Source organism: Rhea americana, unplaced genomic scaffold (genome assembly GCF_003343005.1).
Source record: "Rhea americana isolate MKP2758 unplaced genomic scaffold, rheAme1 scaffold_257, whole genome shotgun sequence".
Classification (NCBI taxonomy): domain Eukaryota; kingdom Metazoa; phylum Chordata; class Aves; order Rheiformes; family Rheidae; genus Rhea; species Rhea americana.
The window spans coordinates 794331-812741 of NW_028186376.1; the positions used below are offsets into that span (position 1 = coordinate 794331).

Here is an 18411-nt window from a genome sequence, read left to right on the forward strand (position 1 = left end):
GATTTAGGTTGTTGGAGAATCGGGATACCAGCCTAGAAGCAGCCTCCATGTCCTAGGGTACCTGGACCACCCTGCAGCCTGTTTCTGCATTCCCCTTGGAGGCATGCAGGGACGAGCTGTGGTCTGGACAAACTCTCCTGATAGCAGCAAGCAGGCATTTTTGGAGCCATGCGTGTGCGTTAGATCTGAGGCAGAATTGTGCACATATGGCTCAAGGATGCTGTGCTTGGCATTCAACACCCTTGCCAGTCTTAACGATGTAGGAGCAGTACAGGCGGACACTTGTGGAAGCAGATGCTGGGAAATAACCTGGGAAAGATATTAAAGATATTATCTACATTGTCCCAAGTTTCTCACCATAGATGTGGGAAAAAAATCAAAGAGTCTGCGCTCAGAGGAGCCACACCAGGTTTTGCAATGGGCTGGGACATAGTGAAAGACAGTAGTGCATATTCATTTAACAAGGTTGCTATGAATACTTATATACTTGAAAATACTCCAGGTTAAAAGGCAATTCCTTCATAAAGCTCAGTTTGAAGAGTCCAGCAGCTAGGGATCCAACTGGRCTCTGCAGCCACAAACTGCAACAGCAGGATTAAAACAGCAGAAACTTGGCTTATTTGGGGAGCAAGGTCCAGAGGGATGTTCAGCTTTTGGAGCACCTCTAACAGCAACTTGCTGTTTTAGGAAGAGAATGAAGGAGCCAGCTGCTGCAGAAGAGCTGTAGTTGCTCTGTCCTCTTGGGAAAGCCTTGAGTGGGATGAGAGGACAAGCAYTGATGGCTCCAAATTGCTGGGTAAACCAAGGCAGGGAGCTGTGAGCTGTGAGCCTGCGCTTCAATGTGCACCACGTGTCCCCAGGATGCCATGCAACTCTCCATCCTTTTATACCCCTGCAGGCAAAGCCAGGCTGCCTTTCTCCTTAGCCTGTTTCTATTCTGGGAGATGTGTTGCAAATATAGAAAACTGGAGGGGAAAAAAAAAAGAAAAGAAAAGAAATCTGGTTCTCTTCACCAGGGAAGCAGGTTTGAGCTATGATGTTAAGAAAACATGGTTAGCTTTGTTTTCACGCTCTCTCAAGAGCAGATTTTCACATTTGCTCCATGCTGCCCTGGATTTGCCGTTGGCGTGTTACGACACACCCATACCACAGGGAGGCAAAACATGTTTTTCTCCTTCTTCCTCCTCTCCACCCCCAAAATTATGAAATATGACAATGGCATTATCATCTCACACTTTAAATGTTCCTGCACACCAGGGGAGGGATTGGAGGAGGGAGCAAARGCCCAAAGGAGACTGGGATGAGTACATTTGCTTATCCTGAGGTTTATGCAAGGTTTTCTCAATTTCTCAGCCACAGAAGGGGCTTGGGCTGGAGCCTGCCATTAACTAAGATGCAGCTGCTGGATCCCAGCTGCTCACTGACTCTGGGCTCGTCTAGCCCCCTGATGCTCATATGCCTGACTCATGTTAACATGTAAGGGTGACAGTGCTGATCCCATGTACAGCCATGTTAAGCATTGGTTTGGACCAACACACCTCCAAGCCAAATGTTTTGACTGGCTTTGAGGTCTCAGGGCTATGTCACTGTGTTCTTATTTTAAAAATAAGGGCCAACAGATGTGTTTAATTAACCTTCTGGTACCCACCTCTCTGAGCATGTGTGGGTATCAGAATCAGCCCTCCTTCTGCAGCAGGAGCTTTCCCAAACAGCTTGGAGCTGCTTTTCCAGTGCTCAGCTCTCCCATTGGGCAGGATTTTTTTAAAGATTGCTCAGTATAGGAGACGATATCTTTTTCTCCAAGTCTTTTGAAAAATCTGCCTACTAATTGAGATGCCTGAAGTGAGATGAAGGCTTTTCAGTCACCCTCTCTGCCTACCTCCCCTCCCATCAGCAGTGTAAAAGCAAAGTGTTTCTCCTGCCACAAGGGGTTCAGTTTCTCTCCCCTGCTAGTGTGGGGGGCTGAGTCATCTGCATATGGTGAGGGGAGAAGCTTTTATGCCCCTCAATTGCAGTCATTTTTGATATGTCATTCTGGGAAACCCTGTTAATAAAATGACAACTTAAAAGCCCCGAAGCAATATCAACTGCCCATTTAAAAGATGATTTGCAACCGGCTAATTAACCATTGTGCTCCACTAGCCTTGGGCTGCCAGCTCACAGTGCTCATATATTAATGACCCTGAAATACTGCCAGAGCATTGAGTGGCTTTTTAGGAGAATGGGTGCTCAGCACTGGGCATTATCCCCAGTTCTACTTGCAGTGAAAACCCTGATACAGGCAGATTTAGGGTGAGCGAGGCAGAGATGGTACAAAAGGATCCAGATGTGGCATCTCTGTGCCATAGGGCTGTCACCCCTGGGACTCAAATTCCCAACATCCCTAAAACAAGAAAGGATATAAGGCAACGAAGATTTACAGGAGCAGTTCACCTCACCTAACTCTAGATAGTCCACATGGTTACTGTTGCCTCCTGAAGTGGGGGAATTCAGCAGGTTAGGGAAAGATCCAGGGAGCCAGATGGGACAGCAAAATGCTTGCAGGGAACGTAAACCTCCCTTCTAATGCACAGCCTTTGCGCCCAACCTTGAGATTAGAGAGCAGCATCCCACAGTGGCCAGAGGCCAGAAAAGAGCAATCTGTCTCACCAGCTTCCAGATGGGTACCATAGCCCCAGCACCAGCTACAGCCCTTTCTGCACATCAAAACAAGGCTGAGCAGTGCCTCCCTCCGTCAAGAGAAATCATCTTTCAATGCATGGAAAAAGCAGAGTTCAAAACCCCTGGGTAATATAAGGTGCTGGGTCTGTTTTGTAAAAGAAAAATGTAAAAATAGGTTTTTTTTGTCCTACACTTCCTCTTTGGCAGCCTCCCCCACTGCTGCAGACTGCCAGCTGTGTGGTAGTCTGGGACTGACAGTGTGGTGCTAGCCAGAAGCGCCACAGGTAGCAAGAACGGGAGTCTTTTCTTCTTCTTTTTCTTCTTCTTCTTTTTATTGATTTTTTTTCTTGAATAAAAATAGAGGAAAATGTGGAATAATAAGGATGCTCTTCACATGCTTTCATAGAGTAAATTGGGGAAGTGGAGGGAGAAGGAAGTAGATTTGACAGCAGCCAGGGTGATGAACATGATCCTCTCCTAGGCACCACTGGCATGAGAGACAGTACATACAATCCAAAGTGAGCAGGGAATCAGCTGGATCACAGGGGGTAAAAAATCCAAAGGATGGATTGCATCCGGGTGATGGGAGAGGTTGAAAGCTAATCTTTGCTGAGCTCATTCAGGGTCTCAGCTCAGGTCCTAACAAATGGCTACTCAGACAACAATACTGATGCTCCACCAAGCTCTCACAGCAGCTGATCTATCTAGGAATAAAAGTGAAGGTTTTCTTCTGGATTAAGAACTAATTATAGGGTAGAAAACAAAAAGTGGAAAGAAAAGGCCAGCTYCCACAGTAGAAGGTTAGCAGAGGACTGCCACTGTAACATATGCTGCTCAACATGTTCATAAATGGGCTTGAAGAGGAGCAGGCAAGAATGATAACAGCTTGCTGATGATACTAAATCACCCAGGGCAAATAACAAAATTTGCCACGAAAGAGCTGCAAAAGATCTCTTGACATTGAATGCCTGTGTCATAAAATTATTGATGAAATTTGATATCAATAATACAAAATAATTCACATGGGAGAGAATGACCCTTCTTATTAAGTACATATGGTGATGAGGCCTGAACGATGATTACCACTCAGAAATGAAATCATGGTGTTATTGTGGCGGGTTCTCTGAAAATATTAGTTCAGTTCTTTAAAAAAAAAAAAAAAAAAAAAAAAAAAAAAAAAAAAAAAAAAGAAAGCAGAATTGTTAGGAAAACAATAGAGAACAAGCCAGAAGCACCATTATATCACTGAATATGTCCATAATGAGTGCACATCCTGAATACTTGGTATATTTCTGGTCCTCTTATATTAAAAGGATACTGGCAAAGTGAAAAAGATACAAGCAAGGGCAAGGAGAATGATCAAAAATAGAGTCGCTTCTGCACCAAATATGACTGACTAGAGTACAACTTGCAAGCCTGCAGAGGAGATGGCTGAAGGGAGATGTGAGATGGATCAATGAAATCATATGCTTTGGGAAATCGAAGTAGCGATAGTCTCTTCACTGCTTCCCGTGATGCAGAAGCATAAAGGGAGTTATCTGGTAACAAGTTTGAAAAAGAAGCAGCATTTCCTCTGAATTCTCTGGCAAGCCACTTGCTTGCCCTAGGCCTCTAGTTCCAAAATGTGCTAGTGTATTCAACATCCCCGTAGCACACTCAGAGATCTACAGGCCAAAATTGTTTAATAAAGAATTTATATATTTTTGTATTTCTAATTTTGGTCTCCCGGCACCTTTTGGAGGCACACATCGCTCTGAGGCAGTGTAGGTGAGACAGACTTGCTGGATTTCTACTTCTGAAGCCTGACCACTACCAGAAAATGGAAACACTTGATGAGGCTTAACTCAGCTTAGGAACAGCTGAAATGACAGGCCGGGCCAGACCAAATCTCCCTGCACTCAACCAGCCCAAGATGGCATGATGTGTGACATACCAACGCGACCTCTCAGTTTAGGCCTCATCTGCTTCTGTCACTGATGCTGGGGAAAGGTTGATGAAGTGCTGATGGAAGAAACTAGCCTTGTCCTTCTGGCTTGGAGAGGTGGCTGTGAAACTCTTCCATATAGCCTTCTCACAGCCACATCCCTTAAATCACATGGGAGCTGCTTGCATGCTGGTTTCTGGGCTGGCCATTACTTTTCAGGATGATCTTGGTGCTGTCCTGTCTGTTGTAGCTGGCTGAAGTTACACAATTAAAATCATGTGAAGAAGGTATGTTCATTATCCAGGGCTGGAACAGGGCCTGATAAGCATAGGGAAAGCATAGGGAAATCTCTGGGAAAAGGAAAATCTCCTGAGCTGAGCTGGAATCTGAGATATATCTAGCTGGTAATGAGTACTGGAAACTAGAGTTTCAGAAACACAGATTTATATCTCTTGCTAAATTATAAGAGGAATCCAAATAACAGCAATAAATGCCCCATAAAAAATATGCCCCATAAAAAGGGCATATTAACATGGCTCCGTGGGCCCTTCCGTTTTGCAGTCCTGTGAGGGGGTGCTTACTGGCAAACCCTATGTTTGCTCCCTGTCTCCAGTGCAGGCCAGGAGAGCATGTGGTCCCAAGAGCAGCCTGCAAAGCACCGTGCAAAACTCTTATTCTGCTCTCTGTGACCTTCTGAAAGGCTGGAAGAGGTTTTCTTCAAGGCTCAATAAGAGAAAGCAGGGGCTAGTTTTTTGTGACAGCAAGAAGCGTGATGCTGCTGTCAAATAGATCTTGCCTGCAACTTTTCTCCAAGACCCCTGGTGAACCAGGCTCTCAGTTCAGCCAGAAGATCAACTGATCAAGCAGCATTTATCTTTTTTTTCAGTCTTAAATAGTGCTGAGGGCATGCACTGTTCCTTTGTAGAGTTGTTCAATAATTAGACTTGTATTGAATTTCTGTGGCTCTTCTGGGCACCTGACAGAGCTTCTTCTCTTGCTCAGTAAAGCCCTGATGGCACCAAGCAACTGTGCAATCCCTCTCCTAGTAGATGTTAGCACCCACAAGCTGTCGTGCAGCATTTGCTGGGCCTCTCTCACAGCCCAGTGTTGTCATCAGAATGCCTGAGCTTTAATCCTATCCATGGCCAGTAGTGTGACTGGATTTGGATTAAGGGGGAAAAAAACCCAAAAACTTAAAATGAACTTCGGTATCTAAGGAATCGTTTTCATTCCTGGGGATTATCAGGATTACATTCTAGCCCGTGGCTTGAGGAACAAGGATGTGCACTGCATACTGAGGTAGCTGGATTCATTAAGGATGAACCCGTGAACAAATGAGCTTAAATGAGTGGCAGCTCAGTGGGACCTGAAAGCAGCAGCAACAAGACCCAAGATGTCAAGCTATGCTGAATCATCAAAATCAAATCTGCCAGGCATTAAGAACATCACACTCTCCTCACTAATCTACAGCTCCAAGCATCAAGTCTTCAGTGGTTCATGTAAAAAGGTGTGAGCAGACATAGCTTTAAGCTAGTGTGGCTATAGGCCTGCTTCCATATACACTCTATGTCTAGGCATCTTGAGGGCAATATGAACATGGAGTTGCCAAACATAAGATTTCTAATATAGAAATGTGAAATCTCAGCCTATAATTTCATGTTCCATGCTAAAAGTATATCAGATATTACCTTTTCCAGGGCTGTACATACATTTTTAAAACAAGGCTTGGGATCTGAGATCAAAATATAGGCAAACCTCCTGCTGCTGTCTCCTTGCACAGTCCCAGCCTCCAAGCTAAGTATTTGAAGAAGCCTAGCAAGAGCAGTGGTGGAGAGGGTTGCCCTSCACATCACAGTTACATTTGGCAGTGCTGGCTGAGCTATCAAGAATAGCTACAGCATAAGCAGTCAGGCCACTCTCCTTCCCACCTTTGCATCTAGACATCCCTGTGATGCTTCAAATGAACCAAGTGACAGGTGCTGTGTGAACCTCTGGGGGATAGGTATTTGCTATTGGCTTGATTGGTTGGCTGATATGAGGTTTATGGCATTCAAAGAAATGCATAGGAGCCATAAGAAAGGAGCTTATGGGCTTTCAGAGMATATTTAAACTCTGACGAGGAGGAGAAGCTGAAGATTAATGTGGGCAGCTAGCAAATGCTTGGCTACTGTCCCAGACAGGGTGCCACACAGGTGTTCCAGCATTCCTGGGTGCATTTGGCAGCTTTAGTAAGTGTTGTTTTCCTCTGAAGTCTTTACTGAGCCTGTTTGCTGCAGGCATTCTTACTTATCTGTGCAAACTCTCAAATAGGAAAATATCACATGCCTCTGTGTGTATAAAAAGGAAGGTATTTGCACTAAAGTATTCAAAATATGTTTCAAAGATCAACAAGGTTCAGCCAACTCATTTAGTAGGTTATGGCCAGGCACTGCAGGAGCTGGGTTTAGAAGCAGATTTTGCCTTGCTCTGTTAACTTGTGAGTTGTGCAGTCTTGAGGACAGGGCTTCTGGCCCACAATTGATTGTTCGGCCCCAAAGAGAAGGTGGTAGGAGACCTCGGTGACGTTCACGCCACATATCCCACAACGTCAGTGCCAGTTCACCGATCTCTCCAAAACAGCATCTGATACTTCTTAGGAGGACAGTATGTTTAAGAGGCTGCTAGCTATAGCTCGCATCACAGCAAATGGAAAGAGCATTGTAGCCTTTTATCGTTCAGAGTGATGGAAGCCAGAGAGTTTTAGATGACAAGACCCACACTATTAATAAATATGCTCTTCCAATGCCCTGTTGTTGTGCTAGCTCCTAATCTGTCCCATGGCCCTTCCCATGCCAGCAAAACTAGTACATGGTGCTAACACTTTTCAATTTGACCATTTGCAGTGCACTTACTTTTTCCTTGTTTTCCATGGTGATGGCAATCTGCATCCGTCTCCCCCGGTGGAAAGCCACCAAATGATTTGTCTCTTCTTCACTCAGCTCTGGCATCCTGCCTGGGCCAGTGAAGCACTCAGCACGTTTCTCACTGACTATTCGCTTGCCCTGGAAAGGACAGGATGAGCTTAATGGCACCTCCTCTGGCCCTGTGCAGTACCTTCCCTAGGACAGTGGACAGCAAATTGCAAAGGATTTTGGCCAGCAGAACAAAAATATTGGCCAGCTGATCAGGCTTCTGGGCTGATAAAGCTGTCACCCTATCACCCTAGATAGTTTAAGGTTAATACAAAATTAAATAGACAAGCCTAACTGGGTGCATACCAGTAGGTAGTATGAGATTTCCCCCGTTTTGATGCTTTGTGGCATGAGAACTGATTGACATTTTTATTTGGGGTAAGTAAGTGAGCCACCTTGCATTTGTACCTTTTGACTCACCAAACTGTGTGTCCCAATAAAAGGTAAGGCTACACTGGTGCATAAATCCAGTGGGTGAAATAGAAGGCTAGGACCTTGCACACAAACCACTTTCCACCCTGAAATGTATTAACACTTGATAATTTACGGTCTTCATAATCATTGTGCGTCATATTTCTGGACTGATTTATTCAGCACTGGAAAACTTTAGAAAGCTGATAYATAAACTCCTTGAACAAGGGCAGTTTACCACTGTCAGATATTATTTCCAGCTGTCTGTATCAGTTCATATCATAAACTGCATCCATTTACATCTGTTTCTTATTTTACTAATTATCTTTGTAGCCGGCTGAGCTCTTGCTAGTGCCCTCAGCCATCAGTTCCACAAAATGAGTACATCTTTTGTACAAAAATATTTACTTTTTCTCATTTAAATGTATCATCTTTCAGTTCCATCATGAGCCTTTTTGTTCTTGCCTTACAGGGAAATGAGAAACTTCAGAAGTCATCTCAATCTTTACTCTGATCTTTTTCTTTTCGCTTCATCTTTGTGACTCCTGAGCTCATTTTTACCAGGGATGAATAAATCTCAGAACTTTCTCTCTCTAGAGGATGGTACATTTTCTTCTGTTTTTCTCCTTGGACTTCCACACATATCAGAGTTTTGATTGCAAAGGAGCTCAAAATCTCAAAGTAAACTTCAGTGAAAATAGAGAACTCTTCATAGCTACGGACTTGGTTTCAAAAATAAACACCCCACACTGAACTCAGATTTGTGTGGAAGTCTTGCAAGCATCAGTGAATTTGCCATGACATATGATATCAAAATTTCTTCCATTAGCCTCATCTTCACATGGCTGTGCCAGAAGTGCAGAAGTTAGCACAGAGGGAGCCTTAGTGTAGACAGCCTCCGTCAGCAAGACTTTTTTTATTGCTTGTCCAGTCATCGAGCTTCCTAACACATGATAAATGTTTTAGGAGGTAGTGGAGTATTTCCAGCATTAGACCTACAGTCTCTTGTTTATTCTGGTTTCASATCTGTATAATTTTGCTGTCTCAATAGAGGTTGTTCTTGAGTTACTGTGGTGCATGCGAGAGGAGCAGTGGGTCCCTGCACTGCTCGCATCCAGAGCTGTGTGGACATGGTGGGAATTTTTTTTATAAACTCTCTCGAGTATGCACAGCTCTGGTTTCAGGTTCCAGCTGTAGCTTCTAATAAGTTTTGTTGCCCTTAGTAGGACCTTTGCTATTTCTGCTGTTCTTGAAATAAGTGAAGCCACATGTTGCATTCAAAGTAAGGATTTGCTGCCAATCTGTTTAATGCCATTCTAGTACTTTCTGTGTTTTTCTTTCTGTTTGTGTCAGTGCAGCCTCCCACTTTGACTGCTGCCGTGCACTGAGWAGACAGCTTCTGTGAGCCCCAGTGACATCAAGATCCTTTTCCTGAGAGAGTAAAAGCTGATAGTCAAGAGAGTAAGCAATCACATTAATATGAAGTAAACCTGGCTTCTACTACAGCCAGATATTTAGCAGCACTTTTACCTGCAGACAGGATATATGCTTTGGAGAAGTCCCAATACCAGTAAACTCTATGAGCTGTTTTAAAGGTCTTAGTGAAGATCTGTCTTGAGAAGGACATAATTTTATTAGAGCTGGGGCAGGCCAAAGACATCTCAGTTAGTTCTGAATCTAAACTGCCCTGAAATCATAGCTACCAAAACCAGCCTTTACCTTCCATCCATTAATAGGATATACTGCCTTTAACTATACAACTCACTGTGATCACAAAATCAAAAGTAGTTGCATTACTGCAGCTTAATGAGTCGCTGCCTGATTACTAAATTAAAGTAGGAACTGGTTGAAGATGTGAAGGTTGATGGCAGCCTTGGCTGCAGCGACCAGGAGCCCAGTGGATTTTAGGATCTTGGGAGCAGTGAGGAAGACAAGCAGCAGACTAGAGACTAGGGGCTTCAGAAGAGCATATTTTGGCTTATTCAGGGAGCTAGTAGACAGAATCCCACAGGAATTTGTCTTTTTGTCTTGAAAAGCAAAGGAGCCCAGGGACTTCACTGATCTTCATGGACAATCCCCTTCAAGCACAAGAATGGTTCTTATTGCTATGCAAGAATATGAGCAGGCATGGAAGAAGGCCAGTTTGGTTGAGCAGAGAGCTCCTAGCTGAACTCAAACTCAAGACGGGAGTGCAGGTGGTAGTAACAGACAGGCTACCAAGGAAGAATATAAAAGCATCACCTGGGTATGCAGGGATAGAGTCAGGAAAGCCAGAGTTCAGYTGGAGTTGAAACTAGTGAGAGGTGTAAAGGCCTGCAAGAAGGACTTCTACAGGTACATCAGTGGCAAAAGGCAGACCAAGAAGGATGTTGGCCTATTGCTGAATGAGGTGCGCAACCTAGTGACAAAGGGCATGGAAAAGATTGAGGTACTTTATGCATTCTTTGCTTTGGCCTTTTATTGGCAAGATCTACTCTCTAATGTCCAAGTCCTTGACCTAGTGGCACAGTCCAGGTAATGCTTAATTCTCTCACAATCTGGAAAGATTCAGTTAGGGACAATTTGAACGCAATAAGGAGATGGGACTAGCCAGGCTGCATCTGAGGCTGCTGAAGTGGCCAACATTGTTTTAAGGTCACTGTCTCTCTACTGTCTAACATCTTCATCACTGACTAGGGTGATAGGATAGATTATGCCTTCATCAACTTGACAGGTGACACCTAGCTGAGGGAAGTGGCCAGTACTGGAGGGGTGGTCCTGCCATTCAGAGGGACCTTGGCAAGGCAGAGGAAGCTCAACAAAAACAAATACGAAGTCCTGCACCAGTGGCAAAAGAGCCTCACGCAGCAGTAYGGGCAGAGGACCAACCTGCTCAAGAGCACCTCTGTAGAAAAGTATTTTGCAAATCTGATAGTCAACAATTTCAGCATGTGTAAGCACTGCACCTTTGCAGAGATGAAGGCTAGTCACTTACTTGGCTGCATTAGCATGATGGTCACTGGCAGGCTGATGAAAGCTAATTCCCCCCGCCTCCCTGGGCTGTATTTGAAATACTGTGTCCAGTTCCCCTCCACCCCAATATGAGAGATGTATTGACAAATTGGGAGGAGTTTAGTGGAAGGACATCAAGATGGCCAGGCGGCTGGAGCACAGGATGCATGAGGAGAGGCTGCAGTTTTTAAATCTGGCAAAGAGAAGGCTAAGAGAGGACCTAATTGCAGCCTTTCTCCACCTAAAGGGGAGTTATGAAGAAGACAGAGCTTGATTCTTTTCAGAGGTGCACAGCAAAGCTAATGGACGCAAGAGGTAATGGACAAAGTTGCCACGGGRGAGAGTATGACACAATGAGGGCAGTCAAACACTTAAAAATAGGTACTCAAAAAGGCTGTGAAATCTCCATCACTAGAGATTTTCAAAATTTGAGTCAACATTGCCCTTTGAGGTCAGCCCTGCTTTGAGCTGAGGGGTTGGACTAGAAAACCTCCAGAGGTCCCATCCCACCTCCAGAGGTCCCATCCCACCCATCCCAGGGCTTGTAACTGTGCCCAAGCTCTTAACCTGCCTCTACTTTGAAGTAAAACCCACTAGCTTAGACCACCATGTCATCACTGTGTACTTCACTAGATTAGGAGTGTATAGCCACTATAGCTCAGGTGATGAGCGGTAACCTCCTAATCTGTAGTAAGTAACCAAAATGCATTTTCTTGTATAACCACCCTGCAAAGGACTGAGGTGGTTGCAGAGAACCTTCTCCCTCAGTTAAATTGCTAAAGACCTAGATTTTCAAAGAAGGTGAAGCCACTTATGATAYCAGCTTTCTGTGTCTAAGGCCACATGCCTGTGTGCAGATGTGTGCAAGTACTTGGATTTAGTAATTTTGCCTGTTTTCTGCAGCCTCTGGCTTGTATATAATAAAGACTAGGTAGTGTAGATCAGAATTCAGGATCAGTCAGCTGCAAAGCTCAGACATACTTAGATCTTGGCTTCTAACTGGCACCTGCTTCTGAATTACTAAACCATATCATGTCCAAAGGCAATATATTTCTCTAGCCAGAACTACTGGCTAATTTGAGTACAGAATGTTGTAAAACTAAAATAATATTTAAAAATCTAATTTATTTTCTACCATTCCTGTATTTTGTTTCTAAATTTCACCAAAATTGGAGACTGGAATTAGAATGGTCAGCAAGGGATTTCTGTTTGCAGTCAAAGAAACCAATGTGGCTTTTCTTTATGTCAGCACAAATCAATTAATGGATGTGGGTGGGAGAAAAATGAACCTTTTGAATAGACTGTCGTGGTATTATATTTCAGATCATGGCACAGGGCTGTGTATTTCTAAGCTGCAGATCTCTCCTGCATCCCCTTTGGTTTCAGTGGGCAGTGTCTGGCCGTAAGGGAATTTTCTGGTCTCATTTGTATTGGTAGTTATGGTGAGTGGATCTAGTAGCTCTTCATCATACAAACAGTCCGCACAAAGAAAAATATTCTCCCAYCAGCAGAGCAAAGCTCCTGGCAACCACAGAGATAACTCTCTCAAGTTCAACCCTCTGTACAAGGCCTGTCCTGCATGACTGTAATATATTTTGGGAAGAGCTGAGAACTGCCGACATCCTCTAAAGGCAGCTGGACATGTTACACTTTGCAGAGTAGGCTCTTAACTACTTACTGTTGTGTCTCCCTGCTCTATTTCTAGAATGTTTCAGAAGCTGAAAATACCAGCTGACTTTATTTGACCACTGACTCACCAGAGCCTGGTAGTTACTTTGGTGCTGAAGCTATGCATCACCTTTGTTCTTCAATGGTTATTATTCCCAGGAAATGTCTTTGCTCCAGGGTAATCCTGAATTTCCTGGGATATTCAAGGTAATGCAGTTTGGCTCCTCTAAATCCTGGGCAGGCATGCAGAATAATCCTTGGCTGTACTGATTATGTTAATTAAAGAAGTGTAGAGTTGGGCTGCCCTGCCCTAAACAAAGCGCCAACATAAGGTGGTTGGCATCTCTGCTTTTATTATTATTATTATTATGAAAATAAATCCAGTGATGGCTTAGCAGGGTAAAAGCAAGCTATTAACAAATACATCAAATATTAATTATAGCTCAAGTCAATAGCTGTTCCCTAGAGCTCTTCATCTGTCTGTGTTTAGGCAGTGACTTTTAGATAAATATCACCATAAATGACTCTTGCCAGGGAGGCCCAGTGTTGGGGGGGTRTATTTGAAAGATGGCTTCATTGCTTACTATCTGAGAAAGTCCCTCCTGAGGAAAAACACGGGCTCTGAGCGCAGGTCACAGCAAAGTTGCTCCTGCAGAAAGTCAAAGATGCCTGAAAGCTAACATGGAGGACTTCACATTCAACTGCTATGAACAGGACAAAGGCTCAAAGTTCATTACTGGATTTACAGGGTGGCAGCACATACCTAGGGCTATTAGACGTTAAAAGCCCCAGTAGGAAGCCTGAGCTTATTGGCAAAGCAATTAAACTCTGCAGTTACTGGGCAGATGACAGGGAAGACTGAAAGGCTGATTCAGGAAATATCTATTTAGTAGGGTCATGATATCTAGGCAAATACAGGATTAGGAGACCACCAGATTTCCTAGGAAATACACTTTCCTGCTCCCTCCTCATATCACTTCTGGCTAAGATGAGTCTCCTGAAGGCATGTTCTGCTTAACCTGCCAACACAAATCTTCTTATGCTCCTATAACATTTTAAGAATATCATCGATTTCCTAGTTTGCTCGTGCCACTTGGAAGAGTCTGGCCCATGGTGGGCCAGCTCCAAAAGTGAGGGATGTCACGTGAGAAGACATTGTGCAGAGCCAGGGGCAGAGAGCCTGGCTCAAATGCTGGGCAGTGCCTTGCAGATCCCCCTCTTCTTGTCTACCTGGCCTTGCCCTGCCTTTGCCTCATGGGATTGGAGGTCCCCAACACTAGCTACTTAGCTGCAGTCAGACAAAATCATGCCACTTCCTTTGCAGCAGCTCATTTAGAAGCTGTAAATTGAGCCTTGCCCGGTTTATTTCTGAAGCATGGCCCAGATTACAAATGTAGTGTGAAAAATGCCCATCCAAGAAGGAGTGTCAAACTGGGAAAAAAAAAGTGTGGGGAACAAAAGTAAAACCCTGAACATGTGGCCAGCTTAGGCAACTGTCCAGCTGCCTTTCCCCGGGGCTTCTCCCTTTACAGTGATTTGCAATATTTAGATTTGAATGCACATGGTTTTCTGCCCAGCCCAGCTACTCTGCGGCTTGAACCTAGCAACAGCCATAAGAGGTATGGTGCTATGACAAGGGAAATGGGCCTCTTTAGTCAGCCCAGTGTCACCAAACAAGTCTCTCCAGAGACTCCTTCAGCAGCCCAGGGGATGCTTTAACAGGGCAGTAGCAACCACTAAACTTGTACTTGATGTGTTCTCAAACACAATTTTGCCCAAATTCCTACTGTCTTTTTCCTTCTCACTCATTAGGGTCACATGCTTTCTCTGCTCATCTATTTAAAGTACTATATTTACAATGTGATGTAGCTGCTAGGGCTCAGTGCTGATGCAGGTCCCCACGCAGCACTTGAATTCTCAGCTATAGATTAGAGAAGGGCTCCAGGATACCCAGCCTGTCTGAGAGCGCCACTTGCACTGCAAATGTAATTGCTTCAAGTATAAATCCACCATGCAGAGCTACGTGGCCATGAGAGGCCTGCGAGGGGAACTGCAAATATTTCATTGATGAATGAAATGAGGATGGATAGATTTCTAGATAGATATTCGCTGTTCTAAGAAAAGCAGTGTTTGTTCTTTCATATTGGGAGGTGGCATGGTTGTGCTGGAATGTGATTTCATTTGACAGGAGTGTTTGTATTACTGGTAGTACAGCCGGAACGAAAGAAATGAGAGGCATCAATCCCTGTCTCTTGAAAAATAATTCTGAAAGGTGCGTTATTTCCTAAATAATTCAGTTGCTTCAAGGTAACACTTAATGGCTGTATAATGGTGCAGTGATTGTGGCCTTTTTCTTCACAGGAAAAAAAAAAAGCGTGACTAGGTCAGGGAGAAGCAGATATGAAAGAGTATTTGAAGTACAAAATCAAAAAAGATATGCAGGCTGCCTCAGAGTAAGCAATGGCTCTCTGCCTTTCATTCAGCGGCCAGGATTTTTAGCACTCCTACCCTAAAGTACCAGGATAGCGGGAAAGGTGAGATTTCATTCATCAGCCTGGGAAATGTCTTTGGCTTGGACCTAAATCCAGAAAAAGCCGCTCTGATTTTGTGAGCCAGGAGTGTTGCTGTGCCAGAGCTAATAGGGGCCCAGGAGAGCTCAATTTGCTGCCACCATTTCCAGCTTTCTGTCTCCTTTGCATTGGCACTGTCAGCCCGAGGGAGCTTTACTCCCTGCGTGTTGTGCCTCCAGTTGTCTAACCGGTGTCTTATGAGTATTAATCAATAAACAACTATTATTGCCTCTCGCATTCAGATTAAWTAGAAAAATAACTCCTAATATGTAGACTCTTTGCTCCTTACAGCTAGATGCACAGATTCCGTGATGGATAAGAGTAGCGTAGGGATGTTCTAGGATTTAAGAAATGAAGAAGTAGCTTTTTCAATTACTTCTGCTATTTCTTACCTTTTCTTTAATTAAGTCTCAATATAATGGGTCTGCTTTGGCATTTGTTGCCTAACCCATTGTCCACTTCAGCAGATACCCAGGTTATTCTAGCTTTTATTTTGTGTTTTGGCCTTTCTGCATATTCTGGTGCCTCACCAGGGAGAAATGACACTGTTTTTAAAAGCCAACCATAACTGCCTCTCTGGGAATAGCTGGGGAGTAATTCAGCTAAATTTATCTGAGCTCCTGTTTATTTCCTTCCCCTTCCTGGGCTCAGAGACATAGTTTCATAAATCCACTGGTGGTCTGAGGGGACAATGAGATGACTGATCTTGCAGAAAGGGAACTGGCTCCATGTTGCTGGATGGAGCCATTGAGAAGTGTAGCAAAGCCCGAGAGTTGATTCCTATGAATGAAATGTAGAAAGGAAAATGCAACCCGAGATGGAGCCAAGGGATACACTGAAGGATCATGAAACCAGACAGAAATGGAGCAGGAAGGGGACAATTCCTTAGGAGAGACTCACCTTAGCTTTGTTGTCCATGGTAACAGCCAGCTGCATCCTCTTGCCCATCCTAAATGTGAACATATGATCTGTTTCCTCCTCCTCCTCGTCTTCCTCACTGCCAACGTCAAACCCAGGGCTTGTAGGACAGGGGCTCCCCCATTTCTCGCTTACCACCCTTTTGTCCTGGAAAATGAAGCCCTCACGTTAGTAGACCCAGGCTCATTGGCTCATTTCCCTTCCCCAAATACCCCTGAACATGAGCAGGGGAGGGCAGCTAGGGAAAGGACAAGCCTGGCCTTGAGGAAGCTTTCTGTGTGTGGCACAGTGCCCTGACATTCCTGTAGAACAAAGGGGCCTTTGTCTGCTCAGCAGCGAAACCCACAGTTACAGTGGGTCTGGAAAATCTTTTGCACTTACAAATCTGACATTTCAGGCTAAAATGTCAGGTTTTGGGGAAACAAATGTCAGCATCTACTCTTTCTGCATCATTCTGAGTTAGCATGGGAAAGCCTAATTCCTCTTGGAGATTGCCTGGGAAGCAAAGGAGATGGCTCCTGAGGGTCGTGCTCACCATCAAGAGGCCTGGGCTATCTTGTCCATAGTGTTCAGTCTGGGTAATTGCATCTTTCAGGTCCTGTATGAGAGAAAAATGTGTGCAACAATGCACCCCTGGAGAAAAGCAAGGGCCAGTGTGTGGCTGAAGAGTGGGCAATGCGATAGCTTGGGTCTAACAGCCAGCAGTGCCAACTCTACGTGGAAGAAAAGGGAGTTGGCACTTGCTCTGGCCTGGGGCTTCATCCAGGGGTTAAATCAGGATTGGTTCTGATGATTTAGTAGGACTGATCTTGTGATTTAGCAGGCCCCACACTGCTGGGAGGTGTGGACAGGGTATGAATCCCCTTCCTTCTGATCCTGCTGTGCATGAACAGAGAGGCTTGTCAGATACAGGTTTGATTAATCCCTTTTTTCCATGCAGCTAGGAAGGCATCCTCAGTCAGATGGGACTTGTAGCATTTGTCCCAGCTGTGGGAACCTCCAAAGCGACCAAGAGCTACTTGCTCTGCTCATTCACAGAGCCTAAGAAAACCATGACTTTGCCAGGCCTACAAGCATCCCAATGGCACTCTTGATGCCTCCAACAGCAAAGATATATCTGATGCATTCTGCCAACATATTTGCTGTAGTGTTTGCACCCAGGGCCCATCCAGGGCCATGTGGGCCTGTTCACACACTCATTTACCTGCCTTTTCATAGTGTGTGCTTGGGACACAAGTGCCTGGGCACGGCTGGAAATTTGTGTGGATCAGCTAATATCAGTTTGAGCACAAATGTTTGCAGAGCTTTTACATCCTTATGGGAGGGTTTGGGAGCTACGTTTAATGCAGGAAAGGGCTTTGCTGTGAGGACTATCTCCACCAGAGTTGCAATTTTGAACTTACTGAGGTAGGACTTGAGTGAAAGGTGGCTGGTGGTAAAGGGGAGGCAGCACTTACGTTGTGAGCCTTAGTGATGGTAATAGTGAGCCCATCTTGCTTGGGTCTCCTGGAGGTAACAGCCATTCCCTCCTGCTCAGCTCGTTTTTTGTCCTCCTCTATTTCCTGAAACAGATATGTCCTTACTATCAGATCCTAGGAGCAAAGGGCTGAAGGGACTGGTTTTAAATTCAGCCATCTCAGGAAGAGGCAGCCCTTGAGCTCTGCAGGCATGCAGGTATGGACACACATGCACACCAGAGCCAACAGCAGAAGCCACCAAAACACAAACCAATGGACTTTGGTGCTCACCAGTGCTCAGTCAGTACTTGGCTATCTACTGTCCATGTTCCTGTTTAGGATTTATCCTAGAGGATGCATAGAACCCTTTCTGAAAGACGGTGCAGTGACTCATGTTCTGTCACTATGCCCTGGAAGAGGTTGTGTTTCCAGGCAGCTGTGACCTGCTTCACTCATCCTTGCATCACAGGCATCTTAGCACATCTCCTGCTGACTTAGGGTGCCATTGTCTCAGTATATGCAATGGGAAGTAAGCAAAGAGTATGGGGGTCCTTTCCAGAGTGGTAAGGAGTATGACAGRTTCAAGGTTTGGGAAAGATTGAGATGGGGCATGTGGAGAGGCTGGGAGACAGACCAGGCCTGCAGAAAAGGAGGGTCATGCACGAGAACCATGGTCCTTGTCACTGGCTCAAGGCTGGGGCACCATCCCTGCTTAAAGAAAAGCAACTGGGACATGAATATCTACTAGGCAGCTTCTAGAAGCCTAGTGGTGGTAGTAGGTGGTTAGCATTCGATACAAGGGTGGGAGCTGCTCTGCCCTGACTGCTTGGGGCATTCAGCCCTTCCCATAGCTTTCCATT

The 18411-nt window shown here is 44.8% G+C and overlaps 1 protein-coding gene across 4 annotated transcripts in view; it reads right to left on the reverse strand.

Moving 5' to 3' along the window:
* CCDC9B (coiled-coil domain containing 9B) overlaps positions 1-18411 on the reverse strand; it is a 49618-nt gene that overhangs the window by 26080 nt on the left and 5127 nt on the right. For 2 of the 4 annotated variants that reach the window (XM_085307349.1, XM_085307347.1), the window contains exons 3-6: positions 17552-17656; positions 16630-16692; positions 16077-16241; positions 7477-7626 (exon numbers count right to left, since the gene is read on the reverse strand). In XM_085307349.1, coding sequence (XP_085163475.1) covers positions 7477-7626; positions 16077-16241; positions 16630-16692; positions 17552-17656 — 483 coding nt within the window. The remainder of the gene's footprint in view (positions 1-7476; positions 7627-16076; positions 16242-16629; positions 16693-17551; positions 17657-18411) is intronic. The other 2 variants (XM_085307350.1, XM_085307348.1) reach the window with 2 other exon arrangements.